At 42.0% G+C, this 23,383-nt stretch overlaps 2 protein-coding genes across 3 annotated transcripts; both read right to left on the bottom strand.

The window, feature by feature from the left end:
* Positions 1-14,475: 14,475 nt before the first annotated feature.
* LOC116801301 lies at positions 14,476-15,963 on the bottom strand. The gene is made up of 2 exons (XM_032720092.1): positions 15,928-15,963; positions 14,476-15,714 (listed from the first exon to the last, which is right to left on the bottom strand). Exon 2 carries the CDS (start codon positions 15,362-15,364, stop codon positions 14,732-14,734), a length of 633 nt encoding a protein of 210 aa, XP_032575983.1. The 5' UTR covers positions 15,365-15,714; positions 15,928-15,963; the 3' UTR covers positions 14,476-14,731.
* Positions 15,964-15,974: 11 nt separating this feature from the next.
* On the bottom strand, positions 15,975-20,658 carry LOC116801305. Of its 2 annotated transcripts, XM_032720097.1 has the most exons (3): positions 20,349-20,658; positions 19,510-20,277; positions 15,975-16,258 (listed from the first exon to the last, which is right to left on the bottom strand). In XM_032720097.1, exons 2-3 carry the CDS (start codon positions 20,066-20,068, stop codon positions 16,251-16,253), a joined length of 567 nt encoding a protein of 188 aa, XP_032575988.1. In that variant the 5' UTR covers positions 20,069-20,277; positions 20,349-20,658; the 3' UTR covers positions 15,975-16,250. The 2 variants fall into 2 exon arrangements, with proteins under 2 accessions (XP_032575988.1, XP_032575987.1); XM_032720096.1 differs by having other exon boundaries at positions 19,510-20,658.
* Positions 20,659-23,383: the final 2,725 nt, after the last annotated feature.

Here is a 23,383-nt window from a genome sequence, read left to right on the forward strand (position 1 = left end):
TTAAGTCAGATGTAGGCTCTAAGTGGATGGCCTTGGTGGAGAAACAAACAAAAACTAACACATACCCCTTTGTAATAAGACATGCTCTTCCCGTATAGTTCTTTATATCGAACGGACCGGCGTAATCCATGCCCGTATACGTGAATGGTCGGGAGAACGATGCTCTTTCTTTTGTCAGGACACCCATCAGTTGGCTTTGCAGCCGCTTTTTGTGGATCACACATACTTTGCACGAATTAACTACTGCTTTCATCAGGTTCTTAATTCTCGGAATCCAGTATTTCGACCGAATGAGGCGCACCATTAACTGGTTACCACCATGGAGAGTTATGCGATGAGTGAAATTCGCAAGGAGGCGAGAAAGCAGGCAGTTGTACGGAAGAATCACTGGATGGCGTTCATTGTATTGAAGGCTTTCGGAAGCCGCCACACGGCCGCATGCCCTGATCAGTCCTTGCGGATCTAGAAACGGGTTCAGGCTTAGGATGGCACTTGAACTTGGCACTGGACGCTTTTCACTTAGGCAGTGATATTCCACAGGGAATTCTCTGCGCTGAGTGTTTGAAATTAGGAACCGCTCGGCGGCGGCGATTTCAGTGGCTAGTAGATGCACATCAGATGGAGATGTCTGCTTCCTGCACCGCTGAATGAAGCGATAAACATAAGCAAGGACTCGTAGAGCTTTCTCTAGCTTGGAGAAACGTGCCAACAACTCTTCAGAAGGAGCTGCGAGATGTACTTTTAGAGCACGCTTCTCCAGGTCGGTCACCGGAGCGTTGTCGACCTGAGTTGGCCATTGGTTACGTGGATTTTGCAACCAAGTCGGTCCGTGCCACCATAAGTGGCTATCGGCTAGATCTTGGAGGGAAACTCCTCTACTTGCCAGGTCTGCTGGATTATGCTCAGATTGAACATGAGACCAATTCTCTGTTTTTGTGGCCTGGGCGGGAGAGAATTCCGGCGGAATTCAGAGCGTCTCGGAGCTCTAGCACCATGAGCTGAGCGTCTTCCGTGGAGTCCGCTCCGGCTAGAACATCATCCACATACATGAAATTTCGAATGACATTGCTAGCTTTTGGATGGCTGAGTTCTACGTCAGCTGCTAGCTGCTGCAGTACTCGGATGGCCAGGAAAGGCGCGCAATTGACTCCAAAGTTTACTGTTTTCAGTTCGAAATCTCTGATTTCCCCTCTATTGTTACGGAAAAGTATTCGCTGGAATGGAGTGTGTCTCGGATCTACCCAGATCTGCCGATACATTTTCTCGATATCGGCGTTGAACACGTATCGGAAATAGCGCCACTTCAGAATTTGAATGGTCAAGTCGGACTGTAAGACAGGGCCAGCATGAAGGATATCATTTAAACTGGTACCATTCGATGAAGGGCTGGAGGCATTGAATACTACACGGAGTTTAGTAGTTACGCTCTCCTTTTTTAAGACGGCGTGATGTGGCATATAATAGGCATTGCAATCATGCGTAGGAAGAACTTGTCGCATGTGCTTTAAGTCGAGATATTCCTGGATCACCGAATCGTATCTCGCTTTCAAGGCCTCATCTCTTTTTAGACGCTGCTCATTTCTTAAGAACTGAGCCAACGCGAAAGACCTAGAATGCCCTAGCCCGGAACCGATATGTTCTGGGTCGCGAAAGGGCAGAGTAACGACATATTTGCCGCACTCGTTTCTCGTGGTCGTTTGGAGGAAATTCTTCTCGCACATGGAATCGGATTCTTTTACCAACTTTGTTGGTATATCCTCCACCTCCCAAAATTTTGTGAGGAGTTTGTCCAGTGAATTATCGTACGCGTGGGAGATCTGCGTCGAAAAAGAGGAAATTCTGCTTTGGGCTGAGGCTGACACTGGCCCAGTTAGTACCCAGCCGAAAATGGTCTCTTGCCCCAAGAGAGAGCCACAGATGTTGGTTTTTGCTCCACTCAGAAGCACCGAAGGCAGGATGTCGGCTCCGATAAGTACATCTATTTGTGCGCTCTCATAGAACTTTGGATCCGCCAATGGAAAATCGGGAAGATCCCGAAGGAAATTTTGCGGAATTGGGTAGGAAGGCAGATTTCCGGCTAGTTGAGGGAGGACATAGGCCGTCGTCTCCAACTGCAACGCGGGCCTAGTCGGAGATCGGATGGTGAAACTGCAGAGCTTCTTGGACTGAGCAGCTACTGTTTGGTTTAAGCCCGAGACTTGGGCTTGAACCACCTGGAATGGCAATCTAATTAGATTGAACAGTCGCTCGGTTATGAATGTCGCCTCTGATCCGGAGTCGATCAGGGCGCGTGCCTTAAAGTTAGTGCCAAGATGGGAAATATTGATTATGGCAGTGCCAAGAAGGATAGCTCTTGAGCCTGTGGCGAAATAATTCTGAACACCGGCTTGCTCATTTGGAACGAAATTGGCCTGATTAGCGGAAATTGGCCTTGCAGGATTTGAAGGGCTTGAATTGCTGGAACAGAGGTTGTTTCGGTGCAACAACGTGTGATGCCGGCCACGGCAAGTAAAACAATTGTGAGTGCTTTTGCACTCACGAAGCTGATGTCCCTTTGCGAAGCAGTTTAAGCATAACTGCTTCCGTTTAATGTAGGCTGACCGGTCGTCAACCGACATTTGGAGAAAACGCGGATGTCCGCGTTTGTACTCGGACAGGATGGTTCTCCTTGTTGCACAAGTCGCAACTTTTCAATTTTGGAGCCACTCTCGTCTCATAGGAATTTAATTTTCTAGAGGGCCCACTTGAGTTTATCGCTTTGGAATGCGACTGACTCGGTACGGACGGTCTCACATCATCGATGGCCTCTAAGGTTCGATGACGTTCTGTAAGGAAGGTGTTCAGCTCTCCCCATGTCGGGATGTCGGCTTTCTTATGTAGCGACTGCTCCCATAAGGAGAGAGTTATCTTCGGGAGCTTGGATGAGCACAGATATACCAGCAGGCAGTCCCAGTTCTCAGTGTTGATGCCTGACAGTTCTAAGGCAGTCAAGCAACCTTGAACAGTACTTTGCAGTACCTTCAAGGCCGCCCCAGATTCCTGTGGTATCGACTGCACATTAAACAGTATTTTCAATTGACTGTTTACCAACAATCGTTTATTTTCGAAACGCTCTATCAGGTTTTCCCACGCAGAGCGGAAACCCTCGTTGGTGAGAGGCGAAATCGAAACTATGGCATGCGCGTCGCCACTTGTTTTGGCATTTAAATGGAATAACTTTTCAACCGGAGTCAGCCGTGGATTATTGATATAAATGGCTGTGAAAAGATCCCGGAAAGTCGGCCAGCGAAGATAGTCGCCTGTGAAAACTTCTGTATCGCATGGAGGCAACCGACAGCCAGAGGAAATGTAGGCCTGGGGCGCAGCGTTCGCGGTTGGGATGGACTGAGAAGTGCCCTGCTCGATTTTATCAACGAGCTGGGCAACACACATTTCATAGACTGAATAGCAATAATTGTATTTATCGCCTGCTGACACAAGGCACTCTGAGCAGAGATCGTATTCCTTTTCAACCTTGTCCCATAGGGTTCGGACTTGGTCGCGACGGACGCCAAGCATCGTGACAGTTGGAGCTGCGGATTCCGGAGTGTTGATCTGAGCCTCAAATTCGCTTAAGCGGTCAGAAACCGAAATGAATTTGGCTAGCGCTAGATCTGAAGCAGCCATATTTTTAGCTATGCGCTGTACTGTGGCTTTGGATGGAGTAGCACAGTCGTCGGAAATCTGCGCAGGCGTTCTCACCGAAATGCTTGGGATTCTTGGACTCTTGGGCCCTTGTGGTGAAAAAATAGACCTGGGCTTGTCAGCGGACAATTTCTTCTTATCGTCCCCGATGGGCATAATCGAAGAAATACGAAATGGAAGGGAAGCGGTTTTGGAGCCCGGTCAAACTTTTGAAAAAGTAGACAGATTCCTCAGACTGCACTTAATAATTTAAGTGGTGTAAAATTTACGAAGTGGAAACGTCGTAGTTTAGACTGATCGGACAGGTGACTCGGAGTGAACAGCGAATTGTATAAATGACCTGTGATTTACGGTAATTGGGTCCACCTTATTTATGGAACCCTTGGAAATTGGAACACGGTGATATAAAATGTTTATTAGAAGGAAGAAAATTTTATTCTTTTATTTACAACTGGAAACGGAGAAAATGGAATGACTGGAATTGAAGTCTTTTCTCCGCGCTGTAAATACTTCTAAAACAACCACAAACTAATATCCCAGCAATACGAAAAGGAAATATTTGTCGGGTGAACGACTTGTATTTGGCCGTATTATTTATTTATGGATGATTATTTTTTTGAAAATTTTCAAAAAAATTTAAAAAATAATTTAATAAATATTAAAAAATGTTTAATTTAATTTAAAATGTATTTATTGTTCGGAAATTAATTTGGAAATTTACGGAAAAACATTGATGGAAAATAAAACGCCTTTTCCGCGTCGGCACTTGGAATAAATTTTATTTGTGGTATGGACTTGCCGACGGGAAACAATCAAAACTTAGGTAAACTTTGGTTATACGCCTTTTCCGCGTCGGCACTTGGGAACAGGCAATGTAAACTTTGGTACACTTTGGTTAAAGGGAATGCAGATAATCTGCGCAATGTATGTCGCTAATATGTGTGATGTATATGGAGATGTGTGCGTATATGTATTTATATGGAGATGTAATGCATGCAATGTATATGGGTAAATGGCGGGTAAATATTTAATTAATATTTTACTTGGAATGGCCAGAGGGTATGTGTTGTTTATTGTTCTATTTGAATGTATAGCGAATTGTGTTAAGCGGACTGCGGAGTTGAAGCAAAAAATGTGCGAAATTTGCGAAAAGAATTTGGCTTGCGTTGGGCACAGTGAAAACGAGAATAGAATTTTTGCCACTTTTGGCAGAGTGTTGGACTTTAGGAATTTTCACTGAACTTGGCACAAATTAATTTCACTTTCTTCACATTTGGAATTTTTCATTTTTTGGACTGAATGAATATTTAAATATATTCGGAAAATTGGGACTTAGAAATTTGGAACGGTGGGTAATATGGCGGCGCCCGTGAGAATGGATAAGTACTTTTCTTTAATTGCCTTTTGTCGGATAAATCCGTTTGATTTGACAATAAATCTCAGCAAATTGAACGAAATTGGATTTTCGAACCTTTTGCTGCAGACCGGCAATTAAAGGGGATGGAAGTTTCGTACTTATCTTATAAGTTGGTCGCTGGTGGACAAACTTGAAAAATCCAGGATATCCGGCTCGAAGGACCAAAATGTTAGGGTGATGGGGTTGCTGGTCCTGGAAATTTCCTAGTTTGCTGAAAATCGAACACTCGGAGAAAAGCGAACACTTGACTTTGTAAATGCGCGGGCGCGACCGGGCGTACGTTTATTGATCGTGGTAGTAATTTCACACTAAAGCTTATTCTAATGAGTTGGGTTCTCCCAAGCGCAGCGGAGACTCCTCGGAGACTCTGTGGTGAAGAGCGGGAGAGCGTGAGAGGGAGTGGGGAGCGTAAGAGGGAGCGGAGAGCGGGTGACAGTCCACACCCCGTAACTTGAACAGTATCTCACAATGTAATTAAAACAGATCCTGAGAAAATCTCCACAATTATGAAGTATCCGATTCCACAAAACATTAGAGCTATTACCGTAAATTTGTCCGAAATTATGCAAAAATTGCCAAACCTTTAACCAAATACCTAGGAGGAGATAATGGAAAAATTTCTAGGAGAATGTCAACTAAAATTTCAATACAGTTAGACGACCCAGCTGTTAAAGCTTTTAAAGAACTTAAAGATAATTTAATAGCACAAGTGGAATTAGTTCAACCAGATTATAACAAAAAATTCACTTTAACGACAGACGCATCAGATGTAGCTATCGGAGCAGTTTTATCACAGGATAATAAACCAATTACTTTCATATCCAAAACTTTAAAGAAAACCGAACAGCTTTATGCCACAAATAAAAAAGAATTGTTGGCAATAGTTTGGGCTCTTAAAAATCTCAGGAATTACTTATATGGTGTAATTGGTATAGAAATACAAACAGACCATCAATCTTTATCTTTCACAATCTCAGATAAAAACCCGAACGTAGAAATGAAAAGATGGTACTCCTTTATAGAAAGTTTCACCCCGAAAATAATATATAAACCCGGAACAACTAATTTCGTAGCCGACGCATTATCTCGAATAAAAATAAATAATATTACTAACAGCGACTTAGAACAATCAAACTCACATCAAAATACACAGCATTCTGCCGAAAGTAGTTTTGAAAATGTAATACAAGAGACCCGAAAACCGTTAAATCAGTTTCAACAACAACTGTTATTAACAAAGGGGAGGTATACAATACATGAGTCATTGAATGTTTTTAATAAGACAAGACATATAATTGAATATGATACGCCAGAAAACTTAATAGAAATATTAAGGGAATATCTAAAACCAAACATAACGGTAGGAATTCATTGCACTTTAGAAGATCTTTTTCATATTCAATTACCATTAAAAAATAACTTTACCAACAAATTTCTTTATACTAAAATATTTCTACAAGACGTGGAAAATAACGAAGATAAGGCTATCATAATAGAAGAAATACATAGTCGTGCTCACAGAGGACTAGACGAAAATTATAAACAAATCAATAGATTATTTTATTGGCCAAATTTATATATCAAATTAAAGGAATATATAAAAAATTGTACAATTTGCAACGAAAACAAATACAACCGGCATCCTATTAAAATCCCTATTGGGGAAGCTCCTATTCCAACTAAAGAAGGAGAGAATTTACACATCGACATTTATTACGCGCAAAGTCTTATTTTCTTAACCTGTATTGACGCATATTCAAAATTCCTCGTTGTAAAAGAAATTCAAAATAAACTAAACAACGAGAATAAAGTAATGGAATTACTCCAACAGTTTCCCCACGCCAAAGTAATTATGACTGATAATGAACCGAGCTTCACCTCTGCTCAATTTAAATCTTTTGCACAAAGATGTGGTTTAACTCTACATTTCGCCGACCCCAGACACAGTACCTCGAACGGACAAGTAGAAAGGGCACATTCAACATTAACAGAATTAGCTCGTTGTATAAAAGAAGAATTTAATCTCACTGACTATTCTGAAATAATTATTAGAGCCGCAAAAGAATTCAATCAAAGCATTCATTCCACAACAAACCAAAAACCTTTTGATATTCTATATAATAAAGTTGATCACGAAAATATTTAAAGAATTCTAAAGAACACACAAGAAAAAATGTTAGTAACACACAATGAAGGTCGTAAAGAAAAAGAATATCATGTAGGTCAAGTTGTTTATGAGAAGAAACACGGAGAAAGAAATAAGCTAAAAACTAGATACAAAAAATAGGTTGTTAAGGAAAACTTACCTAACAAAGTTATAATCAATAATAGAAACAGGACTATTCACAAAGACAACATTAAGTTTTAACAAATACCATATTTTTTTTATTAAATTACAGAAAATGCATTTCGTATTACTTTTAATAACATTCGCAATGATAACCACTTCAGAAATAATTGATTACTCCAATCACGAATTCTTCCTGTTCAAGGACAAAAAGGATGTCCTTACCTATGAATCATATGCTGACTTATTCCACGTAACTAACTTAAGTTTTTATAAAGAAATAATCAATCTAGAATCAGGATATGTAAGAAAAGATAAAAATATACGGACACAATGGGAAATAACTTACGAAATACAGATAATAGAATTAATTTTGTCACAACTGATACCAACTAGATCTAAAAGGGGAATAAATGAGTTAGGTACTGTTTGGAAATGGTTAGCTGGAACTCCGGATCACGATGATTTCATTAAAATACAGAATAAAATAAATGATTTAATTGAAAACAATAACCAACAATTTATTATTAATTCCAAATTGTTTAAAGAGATAAAATCACTTTCCGATCATTTTAAAAACATTTTTATCGACCAAGAATTGCCATTAAGAAAACATCGTTTACGTTTATTAACATTTGACTTACAAAACATTATTGATACTATCACACTGGCCAAAATTGATTTATTCAACACAAAAAATGAAATGAAGACATTAAAGAAATATTAGATCACGAACAACAGCCTGTACTTATTGCAGACCTAATGGACATCGCCATATTCAAAATTGTATTGCATAAAGAACTCTTAGTAATTTATATAAAATACCCCGCTTACTAAATGGAGAAAAATCAATTTGCACAAAAATTTTAGAAAAAAATAAGAATATAGATATCATTCAAGAAGGAGCCATTCTAATAAATGGAAATAATATTGTGAGCGATTCTCATTTAAACAGGTCATATTTAATAACATTTAACAGCACAACTACAATAAATAATATTTCATACACCAATTCAGAAAACAAAATACTTGAGTACATAACTACCAACCACTTTAAAAACTTAGAAATATCAGAATTTATAAAATCCAACAATTCAGAACTTTCTCTTGACAACATTAATATTTTAAACCCATTTATTGAAATTTATAATTGGAAAATTTCAATTTAATTTATATTATTAATTTTAATCATTTTGTATTTCATTACTATATTAATAATAAAATTCAGATATTATATATTTGTAACCAAACAAAAACGGCCAGAACCAGAAAAACCAAATAATGATGTAGAATTTTTAACAGAATTAAATGAGCGTTTGAACGAAATTAATAATGAAGCGGGACGCGTCATTTTAGAAGGGGGAGAGTTATCCAACCCATGAACATAACTCCCTTCCACAGTTTATAAACAAATTTCAATTCTCAATCTCGTCGGCATTTCCTTTGTCTTTGTTTTTGTCATTGCCTTTGCCAGCACTCAGCTACCCGCTAACATAAGCTACCCAAACTTAACGTAAACACAGCTTCCGCTTGGAGACCAAACCACGGCCGACTTATTGCATATCAATCAAAAACTGCATCGATCAGCATAATTGCTTTCCAGCATAAAGCTTTTATCGAAAGTTCGGTAATTTTCCGAAAGAAAAGCTTCTGGCCGAGGTTGATTGGATTAGGACTTAGAATTTGAAGATCAGTCAGTCGGAGTCGGAGTCTGAATCGGGACGAGATCGTCAACAGCTCGAAGCTAAAGATAAGCTACCAACAGTATAACAGTGTCTCGTAATAGTATAAGTGAAAAAGTTTATCACCAAATAAATGTTAAATAATAAAAAATAAAATTTATTTTTTTAAATAAATAAAGAGTAACAATTTTAATTTGCATGTGAATTCGTTTCTTCGATCAGAATTGATTTTGGCCCGTCTTCTAGCACAAGTACGCATACATATACACGTTCTCGTCTATTGTTTTTACTCACACAAGCAAGCTAATTTTTAGATTTCTTACGCTCTCAGCGTAAGCGAGCGGACAAAGAGCAATTTTGGCCGTCACCAAAAAAGTGGCTGCATAGTGCCAAACCAATGTATGGCCGTTACGCATCTTGTTATTCTAGTGTCATTGCTATTACCGTCCCAGGCAGACGTTATATCAATTAATAGTCATGCCTTTTGGGTATCTAGTATTTCTGGCCTGGTCTCGTTTCTGATGTCAGGGCCTATATAAGTGCAGGCTTGTATGAGTACTAAAGCACCAAATTTTACTCTCAGACCGCCGCTAGGAATAGCGCCTGAGTCTCAGCAATTCTGTCAACGTTTATTCATCGATTTTTTCGGTCCGTATTCTAGGTCAAGGAGGTATCTTCTTTGTTCTGAATCATTTTTCGAAGTACGTTTTCTTGAAGCCAGTAAAAAAATCGATTCCAGCGTCGTCATAAAGTATCTGGAAAACGAATTTTTCATGACGTTCGGAGTCCCCGAAGTGATACTATGAAACATCGGTTCTCAATTTCGAGCTAGAGTGTTCCAGAAACTGATGGAGCGGTACGGCGTTAACCACAAGATGACCGCTGTTCACTCGCCTGAGGAAAACTCTTCTGAGCGTGTAAACCGGCCCGTAATTACTGCAATCAGGGCATATCTACGCCGCGACTAAAAAGATTGGGATGAATTCCTCAGTCGAATATGTTGTACATAAAGGTCAGCAGTATATTCTAGGATTAGTACAAGTCCTTATTATATGGTATTTGGGCAGCACATGATCACTTCAGGGTCGACATACTCGTTGATTAGACGATTAAATCTTTTGGGCGATCGTTCTCTGACGTTCGAAAGGCCCGATTCTTTCGAGATAATGCTGACCAGATACGAAATTAAGCACGACGAGAACGAAAAACGATTTAATCTCCGTTCTCGTATGGTATCGTTTGTCGAAGGGTAAGAAGCTTATCGGCGTAATTTCGAGCAAAGCTGCTTTCAAGCAGGTTAAAACGCCAAGTTCGAACCTACGTTCGTTAAATATCGAGCTCGTTAGACGATCGGCAACTCGTAGTACGAGCTGGAAGACCTCCAAGGAAGAGTTGTGCGTACATATCATGCCAAGGATATTCAACAAAAAGGTGCCTTCTTTAGAGTACCATAGTCTGAGTGTAGCGGGCGGTTTTGTATTGCCGACTTAAGCTGATATTTTAGATTAATGTGAAACCTCCTGATAGGCAATCTTTAGGAAGCTTGAGCTAGGGAAGCATCGGGAATATACTAGACGAGGTGCAACTCTTCATCAGCTGCACCCGGAAAGTTTTGGGATAATTTGGCTATCGTAAATAGAGTGACTTTCAGCTGATCGTGATTTCCGATAATGGCCTAGACCCCGGCTTGAGTTTCCGTTTTATTTATTTTCTAATAAAATAGTCGTGGAGCACCCGTGGATCACCCCTTTCCATCGAGAAACTGAAGCCTAGAGAAGCAACCGCAGCGGGACAGCAGCCGAAAAACAAAATTTAGACCCTGTGATCTGTATTTAATTTAATTGCTAGAAATATGTATTAATAAAAAAAGAGCCCAAAGTAAGGTTAAGCACGCGGACAAAAATATCAGGGTTAGGAGACAAGAATACACTGGAAAAACTGTCTGATGAAGTAAACATATGAAAAATCAAAAATATATAAATTTGGTTAAATTTGGGAAGAAAAAGTTTATGTAATGTCGATTTGTTTCGAAATTCGAGTGAAAGTATTTGTATGTTCATATTTTTTCAAAGTATTCGTGGGAGTGCCACGCTTTTATTTTAGCTCATCTGCGCCGGGAGATCGATCTTTCGCCGAGGATTACAAATTTGAGTGAGTTCATAAAAAATGTATGTTGGAAATGACAAACTGCGAAAAATTACGAAGAGAAGTCAAAACAATTACAAAAAAAATTTTGTTTTCCAATCATACACCGGGAAAAATCATGGATGCTAAATAGACAAATGTAAATAAATTAAACATTTTTTTAAATTTATTTTAGAACTTTGATTTAAACCACATGATTTAAAAAAAAATCTAATGAATACACTGCGAACAATTTATTGGACCCTAATGATATTGCGGAAGCAAACAATTAAATATTTATTAAAATTTAACCGAATTTACTCGCAACATACTCTGCTACTGTCGTCGTGCGTCACATGGAGTTGCCTTAAACGGCTACCCCACGCATTGGTTCCCGAAAGAAAGGGCAGACTAATCCGTGGTAGTAGAACACGTTTTATTCTGGAAGAATTCAATGTTTCACAATTGCAACTAACTTAACTTATTAGCTCATCGCAGTGTGTCCTCCAACTCTTACACGACAATGAAAAGCTAAATTTTCCCGGCAATTTACAATGGCGAGGCCGTATTCCTCGAGCTAGTTTCGCTGTTTGCGGCACCAGCGCGCAAACCGTAGGACCCAGGCTGTGGTCCTCACCAGGCGACTGAAGCTCGAGAATCTCTGAAACGGAATAACAAAATCGTCTGCCGCAACTAATGCAAACTCACTGGGCATCTCTTCTTCATCAGGGGCATCTGGAACACGCTCAGTTCCTTCCTCAGGCCCCGGCCAGCTGGCTGCTGGCTGCCTCAAAAATGCAGGTCCTCTTAGCCACCTTGATTCCTGGCTGAGGTCATCATCAGCCGCATTGTCGGCTGTAGGCACCCATCTCCATTGGGAAACCTTCGACGACTCCAAAATCTCCGCCACTCGGTTGCCAACAAACTGCTTATACCGGCTTAGAGTCCGTCCATAACACCAGGTCCGTGATGACCACACTGTGCTCCTCCTTGACAGTGTTCATCAGCCTGGTTCCAAGAACTGCTGCCTGTAGCTCCAGCCGTAGGATCGTCATCGTTCTCATTGGGGCACACTTCGTCTTCGCACTCACGAAGCTCACCTGCACGTCGTCGTCCTCATATGTGACCCTCCAATAGGCCACCGCCGCGAATGCTGCCTGACTAGCATCCACGAAGACGTGCAACTCTACGGCCCAGACTGCTCCACGCCTAAAATAATGGCGCGGACATCGGAACTGTCCCACGGCGTCCATCTCTTTGCGCCAAATCGCAAAGGCTTTGCTTAACTCCTCCGGTAGTGGTTCGTCCCACTGGATCTTCTGCCTCCAAATCTCTCGCAGCAGCAGCTTCGCTGTAACCATGAGGCAGCACAGGAATCCCAGGGGATCAAACGTTGACATCACCAGGCTCAAATATTCCCTCTTCGTAGGGACTCGATCTCCACTCAGGACGCTGCTTGGCACTCGATGATACTCCACGTTGAATCTGAAGTCATCTGTTGCTACTTGCCAACGCATTCCGAGGATCTTCTCTTCAGCCTCACCCCATCCCACGTTCTTGACTCGACCAGGTCCTAAAGCCGTCTCCACGGCGGGTGAGCTGGATGAAAACTGGCATAATTCGAATCCAGCATCCTTGTGTATCTCCTTCACTCGGGTAGATACGCTGATAGCCTCGCTCTCTGTAGCGAAACTGTCCACATAGTCATCGACATAATGGTAGTCGGTGATGGCCTTGACCGCTCACGGATCCGAATCGCGATACTTCAGGGCATTCATAGTCTTCACGTAATGCGCAACGCTCGGCGAGCAGGCTGCTCCAAACGTCATTACGTTCATCTCATAGACATCCGGATCTCTCTCGTCGTCGCCATCTCTCCAGAGGGATCGTTGGGAACATCTATCCTCGGGTCGGATCAGCACTTGGTGGAACATCTCCTTGATGTCACCGCAGACTCCGACGGCTCCCTCTCTGAAATGAAAGAGCACAGCTGGCAAAGGCTTATAGTGCTGAGGCCCTTTGTCCAGCTCCGAGTTTAGCGAGGTTCCTCCAACTTTGGCTGCAGCATCAAACACAAGCCGTACCTTGCCGGGCTTGTTTGGGTTTTCGACACCAAAATGTTGCAAATACCATAGGCGATCGCTCCTTACCGCGACCTCCTCCGTCTGCAGCCTCCTCGCGTATCCTTCAGACACGTAATCCTTTATAATCCCATCGTATTCCTGCGCCAACGGCTTGTTGCGCTTCATCTTCTTCTCGACGTTGACCAGCCTCCTGTACGCCATCTCATAGCTCGGTGGCAGCACAACGTGGTCGTCCTTCCAGAATAATCCCGTCTGGTAGCGACGTCCCACTTTCACCGTGGTGTCTTCGAGTATCCTTTGGGCCCGAACATCGTCGCTGGCTGCGACCGGCGGCGCGGTCTTCACTTCAAAGTTCTCCATGTCGAAATAGTCCTCCACCATCCACTGACACGGCAAGTAGGCAGGACCTCGGTGACGGCGTGGTCGGTTGCCCACTTACAGGCCCAAACACAACCCAGCCCAGCTCGGTTGCGGCCGGATACGGTCCCTCTCGAGCGAACCGCCTCGTCTTAAGTGGCAACCCCAGATGTCCGTGATCCAGGCCGATGAGCAGCTTCGGCACCACGTTGTTGTAAGGCTTCATCGGCAGACGCGCATCCCTGTGCACGCCCTGGACATCTCGTCGGCTCAATGTCTGCATCGGCAAACTCAAACTCGAAACGGCATAAACGTTTCTCAATACATGGCGAGTGGGCTTTCCAACTCCACTTATCTTCAGACTCACCACGTTGGTAGGCTCTCTGGTTGCCTTACCTCCAAACCATTGGATATTTAGCTGCCGACGCTCTCCTTGCACTCCAAGATCCCTTCGTAGTTCGTCATCGATCATCGTGACGGAGGATCCCTCATCTAGGAGCGCAGACGTATCCACCTTTCGCCCCGCTCCGTACAGCGTAACCGGCAGTATACGGAACAGTAGATGGCCTCCTTCGGCGTCAACGCAGCTCAAATTCCTCTGCATGCATTCCTCTCCCGCTTCACGCGGAGCTCCTCTCTCCAGGCTGTTACTGGGAACGGCTGGCTGCCGGTTCCTCTCCTGGTCCCTGTGACCATCTCCGTCACGATGATCAATGACGAACTACGAAGGGATCTTGGAGTGCAAGGAGAGCGTCGGCAAGGAGGCTGGCTGCCGGTTCCTCTCCTGGTCCCTGTGACCATCTCGTAGCGAAGGCCTCCTGGCCGGGCTGCGTCTGGAAACTGCTGGCTGCTGGTTCCCTTCGTGACGTCTGAAGCCACCTCGCTGCAGCGGCCTTCGCTCCTCGTCCGCACCATGTAGCAGACGGTGATGGACGGCCCTTCGGCATCCATTAATCTGGCACTCACCTTGCGTATAGCAGGATCTAGCCGTGTGCCCGCTTCGCAGGCAATTGAAGCAGAGCCGATGCCTCTTCACATTGCTCCACCTTTCCTGTGGCGAAGCTCCAATAAATTTTCTGCAGTTCAATATTCCATGCTATCCTCCACAGATGGGACAACCTCCATGCCGATCATCCTGTTGATCGCATTCATTATGGTCGACGCTTGCATGTAGAAGTCGACGCCTCGGCTCCTTTCCCTCGACGTCCAAAACCGTGCACACCACGTTTGCGTACTCCTGTAGCCACGCGCTACCCACTGCGCTTGGGCCAACTGCGATTGGCGCGCAATTGGCGGTGCTCACACTTTCCAGGGATCGAGCCTTCTCCAGCTCCCTTTCCAACGCTGCGATCCTCTCCATGAGTTCCAACACGAGGGGCTGGTTCACCTCCGGTACTGAACTCGCAGCTGTGACAGCAGTACTTCTAGGTTGGGAAGCTACTGTAGTCACCGTAGTGGCCGGGCAAGGAATCGACGCCGCCGTGATGTTCACCCGCGTCCGAGTTCCTGCTCCACTACTGGCTGGCTGCTGACTCACTGTTGTTACAGGGGTGGCTTCCCCTCCGTTCAGCCGGGCACTCTTCCTGGGGGAATGCTGCATCTTCCCCAGCTCCAAAATGGCGGCGCCTCTGCGCGTCCAAAATGGCGTCTCTGACGCCTCGTGCCGCTGGCTGCGGCCACGGATGCTTGGCGCTCCTTGCGCCTTCTGACCGCTGGCTGCGGTCTCCATAAATGACGCTTCTTGCGTCTCCTTGTCGCTGGCTGCGACTCGTTCGTACCGGCGTTCGTCGCTGACTGCGACGCCACTGTCGCTGGCTGCGACTCCTCTGCCGGTACGTAGCGCTGGCTGCGCTCACACAAATCCTGGCTGGCCGTCTAAACCGTCACCCCAGCTCTGGCAACTCTCTAGCTGGCCGTCTATACCGTCATTCCAGCGCGAGTTGCCCCTGCAGTCGCCCTAGGACTGCGAATAAAAGGTTGTCGTCGTGCGTCACATGGAGTTGCCTTAAACGGTTACCCCACGCATTGGTTCCCGAAAGAAAGGGCAGACTAATCCGTGGTTGTAGAACACGTTTTATTCTGGAAGAATTCAATGTTTCACAATTGCAACTAACTTGAAAAATAGTGAAATAATAATAGAAATAGTGAAAAAGAACAACACTGAAAAAAACTAAAAACCGAAATATGGGAAAATTTTAAAAAAAATATTTGTTCCTTTTTTAGAATTATAATTTTTGTTTTTTATAATTTTTTTTTTGAATTTACATAATAAGAAATGTTTTCTTAACTTACATTAGTTTTATTAGTTATTATAAATATTTGACGGAGCGTAGATTTAATCCAAATTGTGAAGCGTGTCCCTGTAGTTTTCCTCTTATTGATTCTTGCCGCTGCGTGTGTGTGCTTTTCCTCGTTCTTTTCTCGATAGACACGCACGGCCACACACTATCAGGGCCACACTCGATCTCAATGTTATTGAAATCTCACAATCGATTACAACTCGTCCTATCGATAAGTCTCGTGAACAGTTGACCATCGATAGGGCGCCTATTTCAAAATATCATTCCCTTCTCCGACACGGCCATTCTGATAAATTACACGCCCTCGTGTATGAGCTAGCTACCTGCAATAAATCAACCTTCAACCTTCAGTTGTACTCTTAATGTGACAATCTTATTCATTAACGACTTTGAATTTTTTTTAACTTAATCTTTAACATTCATTATTCATTTCTTAGAATTCTTCAATTTCTTGACTATTTCGTTCATTTAAGCAATTTCTTTTCAAATCAAAATTTTATTAATTTTCCTTCTTTCATCTCGTCTTTACTTATTCTATTTTCTCATTTTCTTTTCTCATTTTCGTCTCCTATTTTCTTCTCTCATTTTCTTTTCTCATTTTCGTCTCTTATTTTCTTCTCTCATTTTCTTTTCTCATTTTCGTCTCTTATTTTCTTCTCTCATTTTTTTTTCTCATTTTCTAACAACATTATCATTTTACCACTCAGGGTCAGGTACCGCCACGTAGCCATCGATAAACTGTGTACTTCCATACACCTTCCGCCAACTGTCTCTTTCAACAGTTTCCATTTCATATCTTTCAACAACTTCACTTACTGTCTCTTTCAACAGTTTCCATACCATTTCTTTCAACAACTTCTCTTACTGTCTCTTTCAACAGTTTACATATCATCTCTTTCATCAACATCACTACTGTCTCTTTCAACAGTTTCACCTGGCGGGCTAACATCGATCTCCAGCTCGCTTGGCACCTGCCCATCTGGCAATCTTCTTAATCTCTCATGCGCATACTTATACCGCCTATTACTTTTCAAACTTTTTAAAGTATATCTGTCATTATCCAATACCTCAATAATCTCAAATGGTCCTCTATATTTAGCTTCTAACTTAGTCTGGTTTCTCTCACTATTATTTAGCAACACAAAATCTCCAACACTGAATTTTACTATCTTAGCTCTGCCTTTATCAAATCTTTCCTTCTCATCTAGCAGTACAATTAATAGCTAATTGCACGTCACCCAATGCCTCTTGCAACGATCGAGAACTCATTTCAACAGCTGTTAATAAATTTTTCAAGGTACTCATAACTCTCTCAACCTGGCCATTACCTCGGCTTGCTCCTGTTGCTATCAAATGTAATTTTATCTTTTGTGAAGAGCAAAATTCAACGAACTTAGCACCTGTAAAACGTCTTCCCTGATCAGCCACAATACGAATAGGGACTCCGAACAACGAAATTGCTGATTTTAACGCCATTACACAGCTTTCTGCACTTAATGTGAACGTGTGATAGAGATAAACATACTTGGTAAATGCATCTATCTGTACAATAACATATTCTTTACGATCGCTCTTACCACTAAGCTTGCCTGATATGTCTATGTGAACAGTATGCCACGGAATGTTTACTTTGGGAATAGGATGTAATTCCATTTGTAATTTTCCAGAAGATGATTTGGACACTCGGCAGGTTATACAATTTTCAACAAATCTTCGAACGTATTTGGCCATGCCCTCAAACCAATAGTAATCGTAAACCTTGTCAAGTGTTTTCTCCCAGCCCAGATGCATTATGGATTCATGTACTTGGTTAATAACTGACCATCTAAACCCACGAGGCACCACTGGCAAACATAGGGTCTTGCCATTTCTTTGTATGATTCTATACAAAACTCCAGCTCTCAAATCATATGTCTTAGCCAAATCGAATGGACATTCATCATTGTTCAGCTTGGCAACGATTTCTACGATATCTTGATCTTTCTGTTGCTCTGCACAAATCCAATCCTCAGATACTTCAGTTAAGTCGATTCGCTTTTCAACAACTTTCGCATATTCAGGGAAATTTTCCGGAGGAAAATTTTCTGGAAAAGAAATCAGCATGAGCCATACGCTTGCCTTCTCTATACTGTATGTCAAAATCGAATGTCTGTAAATAAGCCCACCAGCGATAGACTCTAGGCAACAACTCAATCTTATTTCGTGATGATTTTAAAGAATTACAATCAGTGAATATTACAAACTTTCTGCCAAGTAAGTAGTGCCGGAAATGCTTGACTGCATTTACCACCGCAAGAGTTTCCAACTCATACGAAGTATATTTAGATTCGCATACACTTGTTGTCTTACTGTAGTATTCCACTACATACGGTTTATTTTCAATTCTGTGCAAGAGTATAGCACCATATCCGATTGCACTCGCATCGGTGTGTAACTCTATTGGATATTGCGGGTCAAAGATAATCAAAACTGGTTTATTAGTAAGAATGTGAATAATTTTTCTACGAATTTCCTCATGTTCTATATTCCACTCAAATTTATTTTTCTCTGAGGTGAGAAAATATAAAGGCTTCATTAGCTGTGAAAATCCTGGAACAAACTGACGAAAGTACGATGCTAACCCAATGAACTGTCTCAATGTTGTCACTGACCTAGGAGGTGGCAAGGCATTCAAAGATTCTACTTTGCGAGTATTTGGACTAATCTCACCTGCTCGTATTTCGAATCCTAAATATTGGACAGAAGTCCTCAGAAAGAAGCATTTTTCAGCATTGAATGAAAATCCTGCCTTTGATAAAATATCCAAAACAATCTTTAACCTTTCGAGTGCCGTTTCCTTGTTTGGAGCTACAATCATTATGTCGTCCATATACACAATGACATACGAATAAGCGACCTCGCTTAATGCCTTTATAACTGCTCTTTGAAAGACTGATGGCGCATTCTTAAGTCCAAATGGCATCGACAGGAACTCATATTGGCCGTCAGGGGTGACAAATGCCGTGTACTCGACAGAGTTCGGATGCATAGGAACCTGATAATAGCCACTTGCCATGTCCAAGCAGGTAAAGAACTTTGCACCACGCAACCTGATCAGATATTAAAGGCAACGGAAACTTGTCAGCTACTGTATTCGAATTCAATTCTCTATAATCCACACAAAGCCTAGCTGATCCATTCTTCTTCTTCACCAATAGAACAGGGCTCGCAAAAGGGGAGCTACTCGGTACTCGGCTACTTGAACTTTGTTTCGAACCACATCTCTCTCACTGGGGCTCAATCTATATGGTCTTCTCTGTACCGTTTTTGTCTCATCAATCAATCGAATTTTCATTTCTCCCGAATTTACGCGAGTCTGAGGCGTTCCCTGTATAAAAGAATCTGAGTAGGATTTCAACAATGTTGTTATCGATTTGAATTGTACTGCAAACATTTGCATTTCCAATACCTTTCAGGCTTACTACGTTATTTATTATTTTACCGCTTATGTTTTTAGCAAAACTCTCTTTAATCAAAGAGCACTCTGCTCCAGAGTCAAAGATAATTGGAAAGTTCTCACCTCGTAGCAGCATACTTGTCTTTGGTTCATCCACCACGCACAGCTCAGCTCTCTTCTCGTTCCGAAATCCAGCTCCACCACTTGCCATATTTTTGGGGCATTGTGAAGCTATATGACCTTGCTCCTGGCAGCGATAGCAAGTTATACTGCCTTTAGAATGCTGCTGAAATGATTGGCTTCCTCGGTGATCCTGTCTCGACATGCCAGCGCTCTGCTTCCTGTTTCGGCAGTCAATCATCTTGTGCCCCATTTTACCACAAAGATGGCACTTCAAGGGCGCGAACTTAGCTCGCTTTCCTCCAGATTCCTCATCTCCAGAATGATGTGTGCGCCTGTCAAAAGCGAAGACCTGCAACTCAGCCTGTAAGTCGCGTCTATTCTTGATCTCGGCAGTGTAGGCAATTCTTTGTAATCGGCGATCAAAGTTGGCTAAATGTCCCAAAATCACAGACACAGCAATCCTCTCGGTATCCAAGCCCTTCCATTTGCAAACGAGTGACGTCACCATGCGACTAGCATATATGGCAAGGCATTCACGGTTGCCTGGGCGACTGTTCAGTAACTGTAAAAACATGGCGTCTGGCGTCTCTGCATTTGCATAGCGTTGTTGGAATAACTGCTTAAATTCCAACCATGTCACACCAGCATAGCACACTTCTGACAGCCATTGGGACGCACTTCCTTCCAGCGATTTTGTTAAGGCCAATATTAATGCACTGCCTTCCAGAGGTTTTTCAGCCAAAATAATATCAACCGTAGAGCACCATTGAGTAGCGTCGGCGCCTGGAATGTCGGCGTTAAACTTTGGCAATGTGACGACGCCATTTTGTGCCGGTTCTCACACAGACGCTTACAGTGTTTTTGCCAATTCCAAGAAACTTTGGTTTTGGTGCTCCATCAAGATGCGCAGTTGTTCCTCCATGGTGTGCAGACGAAGGCACAATCCTACTTCTGATGACGGAGCGTAGATTTAATCCAAATTGTGAAGCGTGTCCCTGTAGTTTTCCTCTTATTGATTCTTGCCGCTGCGTGTGTGTGCTTTTCCTCGTTCTCTTCTCGATAGACACGCACGGCCACACACTATCAGGGCCACACTCGATCTCAATGTTATTGAAATCTCACAATCGATTACAACTCGTCCTATCGATAAGTCTCGTGAACAGTTGACCATCTATAGGGCGCCTATTTCAAAATATCATTCCCTTCTCCGACATATTTTTATTAATTATTAGTCACTAACATGAATACAAAAATTTAAATACAGAACTGGGCTGATGTTTCTTCGGACATAGGGCACCTAAAATTTTGTTGTAAATAAAGCGAAATTTAAAAAGTAATTAAATTCAACATCTTATATTATAAATTGTATTTAATATTGGGTAAGTAGACTTGTAGTTGGTTGAAAACGAATAGATATACTAAATAAATCTTTGGGTGGGGTAATGGGTTTCAATGCCGTAAAAAAAAGCATGAATTCCGAGTACATATGTACATAATTACACGCTAATGTTTTATTACTAAAGGAAGGTCGTTAATAAATAAGGTAAAAAGAAGCGGACCAAGGTGGCTCCGTTGTGGAACGCCGGATGTGACTCGGAAAATACAAGAACGAGGAAATCCAATTTAAAAGATTAACAGGGAAACCTAATAAATCAAGTTTCCTTACTAGAAGAAAATGATTGACAGAGTCATATGCTTTACTAAAGTCAGTGTAGATGACATAAGTTTGAAGATTAATTTTGAAGCCCTAACTTACGAAGGAAGTTAGCTCCAAAAGGTGAGTGGTTGTTCATCTGACATGACATGGTGATATAATTGACCTCAAAGGTGGTGCAAATGAGGAGTGAACTTTAACGAACTGTTTTTTTTCGGTTCTGCTCGCTACGAGTTGCAGCGGCTAGCTCAGAGAGTTTGTGTGTTCGTCCGACCAAATTAAGGATTTGTGTGATTGGCCAACCAAGGACAGAGTTTCATTTTAAAAAAGCTTTATTGGCCGATACTTCGACAATGGATTCATTCGGCGATCGCCATCTGCCGCGCCATGTTGCTCCTTCTTTGTCTTTCCTGCGTTGTTCTTAACAATGGACCCCGTGCGGCTAAGCCAACGCTCCTCCTGGGACCCCCTGTGCCGACCACTGACTTCACTGTCCCTTTTAACCACGACATGCCCTTGAAGGAGCTTAAGATGCTATGGGGCAGGCTGTATCTTCCTCTAGGTTAAGCTAACGCTCTTCATGGAGGGACCACCTGCGCCGACCACTGACCCTGCTCCGACAATCGCTCTTTACTTGCTTTGAATCCTTGTCGAACGGACACACACTCACTGGCTGATTTCACTGATCATATCTTTATATTACATTACGATTACATTATTATTATTCAAATATAGCTTAGAAATAACCGAATACATAATATACCAAAATAAATTTCACAAATGTCTATATTAGAATATTTGTCATTAGAGTATTTACCGTGCGACGTGTGAAAAATTAATAAGGCAATGATTGTTGAGTGCTTGTGTCCGCACCTCGTGCCTCAATATATGACTTTTGCAACAAACTGTTTTCATATTTTTATTTATTTTATACATTTTTTTTACTTTAATTTTTATACTTCGCAAAACTAAAAAAAAATATTATATATATTTGTAAAATACACATTAAAGATTTTGAAATATTTTTAAAAATAATAAAGACAAATGTGTATAAAAAATTTATTGTTGAGCATTAGGTGCACGAATAAAAGTAGTGCTTTCTCATAATGGTTTTATGAAAATAAAGAATGTTATTTGTATATATTACAAATAATTAATTATTAACATAAATACAAATATATAAAAGGTAGCTAATTCGAGCCTCGATTTTAACAAACGAATTTAAAGAACTTTAAAATTATAATAGTCTAGTAGTAATAGTAGGAATTTTTAATTATTATTTTATTTTATCATATTGCTACGAAATTGGCCAAAACTTCAAATATGTATGTGAATTCGTTTCTTCGATCAGAATTGATTTTGGCCCGTCTTCTAGCACAAGTACGCATACATATACATGTTCTCGTCTATTGTTTTTACTCACACAAGCAAGCTAATTTTTAGATTTCTTACGCTCTCAGCGTAAGCGAGCGGACAAAGAGCAATTTTGGCCGTCACCAAAAAAGTGGCTGCATAGTGCCAAACCAATGTATGGCCGTTACGCATCTTGTTATTCTAGTGTCTTTGCTATTACCGTCCCAGGCAGACCGTTATATCAATTAATAGTCATGCCTTTTGGGTATCTAGTATTTCTGGCCTGGTCTCGTTTCTGATGTCAGGGCCTATATAAGTGCAGGCTTGTATGAGTACTAAAGCACCAAATTTTACTCTCAGACCGCCGCTAGGAATAGCGCCTGAGTCTCAGCAATTCTGTCAACGTTTATTCATCGATTTTTTCGGTCCGTATTCTAGGTCAAGGAGGTATCTTCTTTGTTCTGGATCATTTTTCGAAGTACGTTTTCTTGAAGCCAGTAAAAAAATCGATTCCAGCGTCGTCATAAAGTATCTGGAAAACGAATTTTTCATGACGTTCGGAGTCCCCGAAGTGATACTATGAAACATCGGTTCTCAATTTCGAGCTAGAGTGTTCCAGAAACTGATGGAGCGGTACGGCGTTAACCACAAGATGACCGCTGTTCACTCGCCTGAGGAAAACTCTTCTGAGCGTGTAAACCGGCCCGTAATACTGCAATCAGGGCATATCTACGCCGCGACTAAAAAGATTGGGATGAATTCCTCAGTCGAATATGTTGTGCATAAAGGTCTGCAGTATATTCTAGGATTGGTACAAGTCCTTATTATATGGTATTTGGGCAGCACATGATCACTTCAGGGTCGACATACTCGTTGATTAGA

Source organism: Drosophila sechellia, chromosome 3L (assembly GCF_004382195.2).
Source record: "Drosophila sechellia strain sech25 chromosome 3L, ASM438219v1, whole genome shotgun sequence".
NCBI classification, from domain to species: Eukaryota; Metazoa; Arthropoda; class Insecta; order Diptera; family Drosophilidae; genus Drosophila; species Drosophila sechellia.